The 12,696-nt window shown below is 42.1% G+C and overlaps 1 protein-coding gene across 1 annotated transcript in view; it reads right to left on the bottom strand.

Moving 5' to 3' along the window:
* Positions 1-7,128, bottom strand: part of tp63 (tumor protein p63) — a 32,107-nt gene extending 24,979 nt beyond the window's left edge. The window contains exons 1-3 of the mRNA XM_080506502.1: positions 6,991-7,128; positions 2,494-2,625; positions 2,261-2,390 (exon numbers count right to left, since the gene is read on the bottom strand). Coding sequence (XP_080362628.1) covers positions 2,261-2,390; positions 2,494-2,625; positions 6,991-7,043 — 315 coding nt within the window. The 5' untranslated portion in view covers positions 7,044-7,128. The remainder of the gene's footprint in view (positions 1-2,260; positions 2,391-2,493; positions 2,626-6,990) is intronic.
* Between the last annotated feature and the right edge of the window lie 5,568 nt (positions 7,129-12,696).

The following is a 12,696-nucleotide window of genomic DNA, read 5'->3' as shown; positions in this document are numbered from 1 at the left end:
AAAACTTATGCTTAACTTTGACTTATTATTTTATGACTACATTATGTATGGAGCTCATGCAGGACAGTGATACACTAAACTAGCATTATATGAACAAGTTATTTGTTATTGTTGACCTGCTGTTTTTCCATAGAGCAGTCTTGTGATACTTTTTCCTTTTTCAATTGTTTTGGTTAAAAAGGCCCTAAAAACATTATAGGACCCTGAGTCATACAATTGACAAATAAATAAAATAGAGATTTATTCATTAGCGATGAAGGCGAACTCAGGGTGCTTTCACACCTGTTGGTCCGGTAGACTGGTTCGATTGGGCCCTTTGAAGTTGTTAAATAGTTGCAATTATCAACTAGTTTGGTTCTCATTCACAACATGTTTTTGCAAAGGAACCAACTACCGGTACTATGGATGTTATGTATCCTCCCACTCATGTGGCGGCGATGTTCACAGAAATACCGTGCTTTGTGTGACGTCGAAGTAAGCTGATTGGTGCAGCATGTGAAGAGGGGTAAAAACCAGGAAGAAAACCTCAGGCTGTTTTGTGCTTCATACCGACACAATGGACTGTGCACTTCTGCTTGTTTTTGCAAGAGACGTCAGTGGGGAAATCCAAGATGGCGGTGTTGCGAATGCCGCCATACTCGTTTACAGGTCGCCGCCATCTTGAAATCGTGCAACGCATAAGTATGACCGGAAATGGCACAAATTGACGCACAGGAAGTGACGTTTACATAAACGACATACAGGAAGTGATGTGTAAGACTGAAAACATAGGGAATTACGTTTACGGAGGCCGACCCACAGTAAGTTACGTTCCGACTGAACACGCAGGAAGGTACGTGGACGACATGAACACTCAAGAGATGTCGGTGGGGAATCCATGATGGCGGTGTTGCGGGCGCCGCCATACTTATTTACAGGTCGCCGCCATCTTGAAATCGAGCAAGGCGGAAGCGTGACCGGAAATGACGCAAAATGACGCACAGGAAGTGACGTTCACATAAGCGACATACAGGAAGGGACGGACGGGACTGAAAACGTAGGGAATTAAGTTAACGGAGGCCGACCCACAGTAAGCTACGTCCCGACCGAACATGCAGAAATATGGAATATGATTGGGGGGGGGGGGGGTCTCCCTCATCAATCCACTTGGCTCTGGACCTTATAAATACTCTCTGAGCTTTATTCACATTATATCTACCTGGATGTTCCCTCCAGTGTACTGGTGCTTGCTCGAACTGAACGTGATCCATGAAACCATGACTGAAGCACTGACGTCAGTTGTCCTTTTAAATATGGCGGCGACCACATACACATATGGCGACGGCCAAAAACCAGTATGTCGACAACCGTAAACGAGTATGTCGGCACCCGTAAGCCACCATTATTTGATAGGTTTCAATTTTGAGAGTAGTATGGCGCTGACCGTGAGCAATAATGGCGGCGTTCGCAAACAAGTATGTCAGCGCCAAATAACAAGCATGTCAGCGGCCGTATGCCGCCATTTTTATACCGCACTGGCGAGGTTTCAATTCTGGAGGAGCACGGTTGCATTGCGGATTGTGTACCGACAGTGACGCTGAGATTGCGCCTTGAAACAAAACATGACCGCGACCTGCAGGAAGCGGCCATATTCCATGTACTACTGCCTCCCACCGACAGTGGCGCTGTGGTGGTGATTCGGTTCAAAATGGCAAAACAAAATGGCGGCGATCATAAGGAAGCGGACATATTGTTGGCCATCTTGGATTCCCCAATGACGGCTTCTCTGTTTTTGTGGCGTTAAGTGAAGAAATGAAGCGCTTCCCACAATACACCACGCGGTGCACTATGGAAGCCTCCATAGACCAAAAAGGCTGCAACCATAACATTGCCAACTCAACTCCGCTTAGAACCGTACCACGATTGACCTCTAGAGGTGGTCTCGCTACGGTGATTTGGTTCAAACCAAATCAAATTGGTCCACTTTCCCACCTGCCCAAACAGACCAAATTTGCAGGTGTGCTGAACTCAAGTCCACTTCAAGCAGACCAGATAGTGCTGGTGTGAAAGCACCCTCAAACTATTTTAGCGTTCAAAGATTAAAGCTGTCATGAAATTATGAAAGCAGTTGTCACATATTTGATATGAATACAGTCAGTTGACTGAAACAAATGAGGATCATTGTGTTTACTAACACGTTTTTCAACTTTTTTCCTAATTTTAGTAATTCTAATCCTTTTCCAGGATTTCCATGACTGTTAACTTGTTGTCTTGTACTCACAGAGACACTGTCCGCTGGCTCATGCATGGTTAAGCAGTCCATGCTGATCTGAATGGTGTTTCCTGCTGACCCATCTGTTGAACTGTCTTTGAAGTCCAGCTCGATGGGCTGCACTGAATGAAGGCTGGATCTGAAAGCCAAGTAAAACAAGCGAGACTGAATAATATTGGTAATGCACATTTTTGAGATTCAACGAAGTTTCAGTCTTACTTTTGATTGTCGTATTCACTTACTGGTCGAGGATGTCGAACAGCTGGTTGAATACTTCTTGGCTGAAGAAGTCGGGTGCTTGAGGCAACTGATTCTGGGCCATGGAGCGGAATGCGCTCTCTCTCCAGGACAAACGAGACGACGGGTCCCTGAGTCTGCAAACAGGCAAAATCATCAGAAAGCTTATTGCACATATTCCCAATAGGCAACAGGTAATTTACTGCAGGCATTTCTTTTTAATTTGTTGGGGAAAGGAAAATTGCGCAAGTCTTTTTAATAGGTAGTTTTAAAAGCATCAACGTCAGCAAACTTTCAACCTAAATGTTGAGCTGAGGTTTGGCCACCCAGCCGGTGGAGGAGAGGAGGAGGCGGAGGAGGAGTCCTGCTGGCAGCCATTCATGAGAAGCGCTTCCATTGTGAAGAAGTCAGCCTGCATAATACTGAATATTTGTCCTACACATAATGGTGATTATGCACCATTCAGACAGAGGCATTTTGACCTGCTCCCTTGAAACATTACACCTGCTCCACAGCCCAGCCTGCCATTGTTCCCACTGAAGTGGCGCACGCTGCAGTCTGAGACCGATGGAATTCCCCCCGCAGTCTATATGATATGACCGCGACGACTCCTGGTATGTGTACAGCTGGACGAGCTTGGCAGGAGGAGGAGGAGGAGGAGGAGGAGTAGGAGGAGGTGGTGGCAGCCTGGTTGACGGGGCGGCCATAATCTGAAGCTGGCACTATTTTAAGTTTTGGAATTCCCCAACTCTGCGTGATGAACGATATTAATACTTGACTTACAAACAGAGGCATATCTAATGAGGTAAATAATTCAACTCGTGCGGGAGTCTCACCAGAGGGAGCGCAAGAAACCAGGGAATGAAGATGAGCTGCCACAAAGATGCTCTGGGAATGTTACAAATGTGATGTCAAGGATTTGTACTACTGATTATTGAAATCAAGCTGAATTGTCTGTGTTGTTATGCTTTTGGAATTAGGAGTAAAGTCTTACAACAAAAGGCATTACAGTTACAGTCAAGCTTGTTCCTGTGGTTTACTGGTGTTTTACCACTGAACAGCTGCCAATCATTCATATCAATCGCATTAATAAAAGCTGTTGCAAAAAACTAGGATGGTAACATCACATTTATAAATAGTTAGTAAAGCTAAATACACAAATTCAAGAACAATCCATAGTATGCTTTTAAAACTTTTCTGTGATACCAAAGTTAAATCCACACAAAACAAAAGTAACTTGTGTCAGCACACATTGGTTAATAATGAAAAACAACAGCTGTCGTTAAGAAAACATGATCAATTTCCATTAAGGCCACAGAGAGGTTATAACAAGTGAAGGTATTCACATTGCCCTGAAAGTGAATAGCTAAATATATAATAGTTTCTGTTCAGATGCAGCCTTTGGTCATTCCCTTCAGATAACTCCTGTTTTTTTTTTAGATCTCTTTCTTCACTGTGTATCACATCGGTGTTTGTAGCTGAAACTGGTTTGTTTCTACTATTAACTTTCCTAAAAGGAGCATTTATCCTAATTGCTGCAGTTGGTGAAGCTAAAGCGTCATCAACTGATATGGCATGTGAGAATTGAATAAATGTTTTTGTTTATTATTTCCTTTTATGAAATGTTAGGTTAAGGTCTGTCTATCTATACATCTTTACACTCGATGTTTTAGAAAACATTTTACATTTTAGAAAACACAGAAGGGAAGATTTTCCTTTGTTGTTCTGTAACCGTATTATAATCATTATATATACTATTTCAACTTCACATTAAGGTTGAAACTGAAGGAACATTACTTAAAAAAAACATTAAGTAGTAAGTGCCTATAGTAAGTGCCTTTGCAGCTGTTTTACTTCAAATCCATTTATCAGTGTATTGGGAGAAAATAATAGTAGTATCTTGCAGAAGTCCTGCATGGGTACATCATGACATTAAAACAAATAAACAGACAAAACTTGGATACAACTGGGAAACAATAAAACTTGGATAAAAATGGAGCGTAAAGATTGCAGGTAGAAAAGGTGTGGTGTTTCTCCTTTCTAAAGAGGAGGCAGGATTTAGACTGAGGTGTGGCCTTTTAAGTGCTCATTTCATTGCTCTTGATTCTGGCACAGGATTTCTGTTTAAATAGGTACAACTAGTTTAACGGACAATTCAGCAAGTGAGCTTAGTTGGCCTATCAGTAACAAGAGTTTAACCTCCAAAGCTGTCTATCTGGTTCATTGTTCACTGCTGAGTTAACCTTTACTTGTCCTAACTTTGACAACGAGAGAGAAAGCTGACATTTGACACTCTTAAACAACAGTTTGATTTCGGTTTATTAGTGTTTCCTGATGAAAACACACATGTGATTGATTTAAATCTGTGAAACTTCAACTGATTTACTATCATCATGTTCAGTGTCTTTTTTGTTGTTGTTGTTTTACTGAAAATGCCCGCAGCTCACTGGGTTTGTCCTTTTCCTGCCTGTTGTTTGCCTGTTAGTGGGTGTCTGATTACTCAGAGAGTGTTTCAGTCAGCCCCAGGCGAAGGCTGTTCAGCATCCACTTAAACACAGCGCAGCGCTTCCAGACGAGGCTGGGGCACAGGTCAGCACTAAACAGGGACGCCCATTGTCTGTTCGCAGGTTGGGCACACTGGCCGATGAAAATGCAATCAAAACAAACAGCTCCGACCGAACAGGGCCCTTCTCCAGTGTCTTTATTAATCACTCGTTCAAAGGCCTAAGCCCCCCCCCCCCCCCCCCCCCCCCACACACACATCTGTCAGCCCCGGCTGCAAGAGGAACATGACTGCCAAACAATAGAAATCCCCAGAGTTTCTCCTTCTTCTCTTATCCCCACCTTATTTTTATAGAGTGAAACAGTCTGAAACCTCTGGAGCAAAAGGACAATCACTGATTCTTTTCAGGGTTGGAATGCACCCCGAACGAGGCAGGAGGAGAGAACTAGAGGATGAAAAAGGAAAGCTTGATACGCATGAGCTTACTGTAGTACTGTATGACTTGAAGCTCACAAAGAGTCTGGAGATCCACGAGAACCATTTTGCTTTAAACTTGCAGCAAATAATCTTAATGTGATCACTTGCAAGTTGAATTGAACCAATTCTAACTTTTGATACAACAAGAGAATTGTTTCATTTCCATATGAAACCACACTTCCAGAAAGATGTCAGTGGATGCTGAAAACTGGTGAAATATAATAGTAGAAGGTTCGAAGGCTGAGGTTGCTGTCACAACATTTCACTGCTGCTAACACCATGTTTTACAGTAACATTGCTACAGAGTGACAATATAGGATTATTCTATTGTATTCTAGAACTTGTGTTTTCCCTTAAGCACATTTTTTAAATGAAAAATATACAATAAAATTATGAAATTATTCAAATAAAATGGATTTTTGATGCCACTTTGGTAAGGATGATGTGCAAAGAAAACCATGTATGGATAGATGATAGATAGATAGATGGATGGATGGATGGATGGATGGATGGATGGAGGGAGGGAGGGAGGGAGGGAGGGAGGGAGGGAGGGAGGGAGGGATGATAGATAGATAGATAGATAGATAGATAGATAGATAGATAGATAGATGGATGGATGGATGGATGGATGGATGGATGGATGGATGGATGGATGGATGGATGGATGGATGGATGGATGGATGGATGGATAGATAGATAGATAGACAGACAGATAGATAGATAGATAGATAGATAGATAGATAGATAGATAGATAGATAGATAGATAGATAGATAGATAGATAGATAGATAGATAGATAGATAGATAGATAGATAGATAACCCAGTCGTGAGAGAGAGAGATGGATCAGATACATTGATTTAAGTTCCACATTTTTTCAATGAAAGTAAATGATTCAGAGTTTGCATTGCCAAATGGTTGAGCTGCACATTTAAGGCTTGATCCTTTAATGTCTTTGTTTTGTGTGTTTCATTATCTATTCTGCATGCTAAAAGCATTAAAGAAGCACCACAACTCTCGCCTGTAATGTTACAACCACGACTAATGTCATGAGTATTTATGGGTCAAACAGATAGGAGGTGAAATGTCATGCAGCAATGAGAAGATAGTCATCGTCCCAAAGCAAGTTCTCTAACAAAGTAGAATGTCAAATTATTATCGACATATTCCTTAACAGCAAAAGGTCAGAAGATGACCGTGGCATATAGCGTGTCTACCATCAGACCCTTGTTGCCCTAAGCATGCCAGGCTTATAAATATATTGAGAGCGAGCGGCAGCTGAGGATCCAGGCAGACACGACTGTTGTCGGGTCACTCTGAACCTCCAGATTGCACCGACGTGAAGAAAAGTGCAGGTCAGACACGAGTAGGGAGATTCCCAGCCATCTAAGAGTCAGTCCAAACACATTGAGAAAGACTGCTGGACAAAACGCTCAGCAAACTGAGGCGGGAATGACAATTAGAACAATCACAGAAGAGCTCGTGCTATAAGTAATCAGTCTGTACAACTTTGATGTACTTACCGGTGAAAAGGAAACTCGGGGTAACACTGCACAGCTGTGTGGGGTGAATTCATGTTGTCATGCCAAACGTCACTCTCTTGAAATCTTCAAACTGATGGGTTTGACATAAACACGCATGTATCGATCGACTGTGCTTGAGCTACAAAAATAAATACAAATCAAAAGAACAAAACATATAAATACAAACAAATAAATAAACAAACAGGCCTTAATTAAAGTGCTAGAGGGTAGTGTGCAGAGTGGAGAAAGTTTGAGCGATGCTTTAAATGTAGGTATTTTTTCTATGGCTACCCAACAAATGGGAGGAGCTTCAGGTCGGCTTTCTAACCAATCACCTGCCAGTTGTGCAAGATATCATTCCCTCTTAGTTGCTAGGATATAGATATCAAGCACATTTGACCCTACACTCCCTCTGACCCACCCTCCCTCTGATCCAAAACACACACACACACACACACACACACACACACGCATGCGCACACGTACACACACACACACACACACACACAGCTGTGTTTTCATCAGTTTGGGGCACATTGGCTTGACTTCTTTTCAAGCAGACGCACCTCTGCTTTGACAATAACGGCCTCTAACCTTCACTTTAAAATATGCCTACATTTGTCATAAACGTGTCCCCATATTGTATTTTAACATATTTACGTACCCACAATATAGGCAAAACAAATACACCATCACACATCTTTCGTTATTGTGTTTCCACGTGTCTTTGTGGGGTTGTGCTAACATTTCCACCTGAATGGATTTTTGGATTTGAGGGCTCATCTGTTAAATCTATGTGAAGTTTCTCGCTGAGACTCCAGGAGGGACAGGGTGTGCTAAAAATACCCCCAGAAAAAATGTCAGTAGTTCTGTCCATCTATCCATCTTCTATACAGCTTTGTCAATCTCATGGACGACGTTAAGCTACAACCTGGACTGGTCAGCAGACACAGAGCAAAGGGAAGGATGGAGACACACAGATTCACATTTATGGGCAATTTTACTTCAATCGGTGGGAGGAAGCTGGGAAACTTCTGAGGAAAGCTAGATGTGCACAGGAAAAACATGTAAACCCCCAAAGCTCAGACAGGAGACAGTCTTGTGATGAAGTAAGAGTGTTAACTCCTACACTGCCATGCAGCCCTCAGAAAGAAATGTCGTGCAGGATTAGGTAGGGAGGAGGAGAGAGTACCGTAACTGCCAGACCAAAGTGTAGAAGTCCATTTAAACAGGCACCAGACAGGAATACTTCATCTTTACAGTAGCCTGCATAAATGCTGATTTAGGCACACACAGACATTGTGCCACATCCTGGCATGTACATACAACCCAGCTTCTCCTCTCACCCAAGCAGTATGGCAATGTAAACCTAGAGTTCTTGTATGGTTTCCAGGGAGATGAGCGGTGCATGAATCAGCATGCTAAAATAAAAGGGTCACAGCAGGGGGAAGATAATAAATAGATGTCATGTATCCAGGGAACACAAACCTCTAAGCTGCTCTCTTGTACCTTTAATAAAGATGTACAGTCGCTCTCTCTCCCGTGTGTGGTTGCCAGCTGAGCACCTGTGAGAAGCAGCAGCTACAGCAGAGTCGCACTGTTTGCTGACTTAGTGACGAGACACTGCGGTTACACCGCTGCTATTTTTAAGATCCATCCAAAAATAAAAATCTTTTGAGATTTCATTTTAGGATTGTCACCCTCAACAACTTCACCAGGAAGTCTGGTAATTTTGTTGATTTCATTTTACCGACAATGCAAGAGTAATCAAGAAAAAGTAATTTTGAGTTAAAAAAAAAAAGTTTTAAAAAGCATGTAAATGATAAATTATATTTTATTTTTATTGGCTTCAAATATGGATTTTTAATTTCATACGTGATGTGTGTCGGCAGCATTCAACACTCAAAGAGCCATTTGGACCCGTTTCCCACTGAACTGAAAGACTTGGGAGCCACCAAACCCTCTTGACATAAGAAATACGATAACACTGCATATATCAATTTAACCTCCATGCGGGATATAAAGGACAAATCTAAAAACAATAAAGAAAACCGCGTCTTTAAAATGAACTAAACCATGTGTAACTCAATTGATGCAACAATGAGGATTTGACTCCGGACTCCCATGACCACTGTACCAGAGAGAGAGAGAGAGAGAGAGAGAGAGAGAGAGAGAGAGAGAGAGAGAGAGAGAGAGAGAGAGAGAGAGAGAGAGAGAGAGAGAGAGAGAGAGAGAGAGAGAGAGAGAGAGAGAGAGAGAGAGAGAGAGAGATGGCAGCCCAGGAGCTTCTGACCCCTCCCTGTTATACCAGCTCCTTCTCTGTAATTAAGAATCATCCATCCACTGCCACCTGGGCTTAAATTTGCTCATCATATTAAACTGTGAATAAAGTTCTTTGCGAGACTAACTTTTGTGTCACTTTTAAATACCAACTTCAATTACTTTGTTAACTTTCACACAGCTGCAAATTATGTAGTGTCATGATGTAACAATACTTAATCAGTCACGTGGTGAATTTAATGCTGTCTCAATCACTCATTCATTAATAAATCACAAACACTGGTAAGAAAAGGAAAGGCTGTAAATCACCTCCTATTAAAGGAAGGTTGTTATTTTTGTAATCTATGCAAATTAACAATAAAAAAGGAAATCTTACCTAGAACATCTTCAGATTAAAAACTAAAATTTGGGTTATAGTATATGTATTACAAATGTTAATTAAGGCTATTTGAATCATATATTTTCTTGTAATTTATGTGAACTAGTTTAAGTGCTGATCTTCATCTCAGACAAACTAGTTTGTGTAATGCTCACTGAAAAAGAAAAGAACCTTTGAATCTGCCTTCACTGTAGCAACACACATGCTTACATTTTATTAATTGTTGTCAAATCGTACTTATTAATCAGTGTTAATCATCAAATAACTAAGCAAATAATTTTTTTTCTTCTTCATCGAAACAGAACAATGAAATGATGAGTGAATCAAAACAGTTAAACCTTCTCAAATTCTTTTCAAATGCTGCAAACTGTTTATAGACTCACCAATACTCTCGCAGTGCCACCAACCTTTTTTTCCCCATGGAGCTCCTTAGTTTCACTTAAAAAAAAAAAAAAAGTTGCACACCAATCTCTCTAATTTCTGAATGGCTGACTCTTGCACAAACAAACAAAAGTGCAATGGACAGGTTTACAGTGTGTCGTAAAATGTTTTTCTTTAACAGTTGCTGATCTGAATCTTAAAAAATTAAAGCGTCAAAGCCCCATCATCATAATCAACAATTCCTTAACCAAACCTTTTTGTTCTCTGAAAACATGTGATGTGGTGTAATTTATCATCCTGATTAGCCTCATTAACAATTCTAACTCAATTAACCCATCTGCTGTGCACAATGACTCAAAGTCCCGGAAAAGCATCTCCCAATGCATTTTGGTACGTTTTTACAAGTAGACTTACCATTGCACAATCTGCGTTTCAATCGTTTGACTGCAGTAGTTTATTTTATTTTATTTTTTGGAAAGGAGCCACCGCCTCATGGTTTCATATATTCCAGTTTTTAGATATTGTCAAACCAGAACATCCCAGAGTCCTTTACATAATCCCAGACTGTATAGTAGAGTTAAATGGAGAACCATAATTCAACGCTTACCTCAAGAACAACATAATTAAGGGGGAAAAAAACTTCTCTAGTATTGGAAGGAACTCTCAAAAAGCACAGATGTAGAGATAAAAAGAGAGTATGTAGAGAAACGACTGGTATAGAAAATTAAAAAGTTCCCATTCTGCTCACTTTCTGTTTTTTTATTATTAAAAAGTGAAAGTTTGACTGACTTACATGCTTATGAAATCCTACTTAATTTATTTTGTCAAATTCAATCAAGATATTCCTGAGACATCATCATATTAACACTAATAAGGGGCGGTATAGCTCGGTTGGTAGAGCAGTCGTCTCCCAATTGGATGGTTGCAGGTTCTATTCCCATCTCTGCCTGCTTACATGCCAGAGCGTCTTTGGGCAAGACACTGAACCTCAAACTGCTCCCATTGGAGTTACAGTGCCTTGCATGCCTCCAATTGTGTGTGAATGTGATGAAATATGTAAAGTGCTTTGGGGCTGCTATAAATCACCATATAAGGAGCTGTTTTCAGACATTATATCAAAATCTTGTGCTCGGGTCAAATCTGGAGCTCTTGAGGTTTATAATCCATTCTGGAGATACAGTGACATTTCCGACACAATAGTGTCCATCAAAATGTTTTATTAAATAAGACCTACCAACCAGCCATCCATCCAGCCATCCAACCAATCAACCAGCCAGCTAGCCAACCAACCAACCAACCAGCCAGCCAAACAAACAATAAACAAACCAGTCAGCCAGCCATCCAGCCAGCCAACCAACCAACCAGGCAACCAACCAACCAACCAACCAGCCAGCTAGCCAACCAACCAGGCAACCAACCAACCAACCAACCAGCCAGCCAACCAACCAACCAGGCAACCAACCAACCAACCAACCAGCCAGCTGGCCAACCAACCAGGCAACCAACCAACCAACCAACCAGCCAGCCAACCAACCAACCAACCAACCAACCAACCAACCATCCATCCAACCAACCAACCAACCAACCAACCAACCAACCAACCAACCAACCAACCAACCAACCAGGCAACCAACCAACCAACCAACCAGCCAGCCAGCCAGCCAGCCACCCAACCAACCAACCAACCAACCAACCAACCAACCAACCAACCAGGCAACCAACCAACCAACCAACCAGCCAGCTAGCCAACCAACCAGGCAACCAACCAACCAACCAACCAACCAGGCAACCAACCAACCAACCAACCAACCAGCCAGCCAACCAACCAACCAGGCAACCAACCAACCAACCAACCAGCCAGCCAGCCAGCCAGCCACCCAACCAACCAACCAACCAACCAAACAAACAATAAACAAACCAGTCAGCCAGCCATCCAGCCAACCAAACAGGCAACCAACCAACCAACCAACCAACCAACCAGCCATCCATCCAACCAACCAACCAACCAACCAACCAACCAACCAACCAACCAACCAACCAACCAACCAACCAACCAACCAGCCATCCATCCATCCAACCAACCAACCAACCAACCAACCAATCAACCAACCAACCAACCAACCAACCAACCAACCAACCAACCAACCAACCAACCAACCAACCAACCAACCAACCAACCAACCATCCATCCAACCAACCAACCAACCAACCAACCAACCAACCAACCAACCAACCAGCCATCCATCCAACCAACCAACCAATCAACCAACCAACCAGCCAGCCAGTCAGAAAACCAACCAACCAACCAACCAACCAATCAACCAACCAACCAACCAACCAACCAACCAACCAACCAACCAACCAACCAACCATCCATCCAACCAACCAACCAACCAACCAACCAACCAACCAACCAACCAACCAACCAACCAACCAGCCATCCATCCATCCAACCAACCAACCAACCAACCAACCAACCAACCAACCAGCCAGCCAGTCAGCCAGCCAGTCAGAAAACCAACCAACCAACCAATCAACAACAACCAACCAATAAATGTGAGTGCAATTAAAAAAAATGTAAAAACAATTTCTGACTGTTGTCTTTGAATGATAAATATAATATGTATTTTATCATAATGAATAGTAGACTTCACCACATTGTTTGG

Source organism: Blennius ocellaris, assembly GCF_963422515.1.
Source record: "Blennius ocellaris genome assembly, chromosome: 12".
Lineage (NCBI taxonomy): Eukaryota > Metazoa > Chordata > Actinopteri > Blenniiformes > Blenniidae > Blennius > Blennius ocellaris.
Note: the sequence above shows the minus strand (reverse complement) of the source record. Positions and strands in the feature narration are given on the sequence as shown.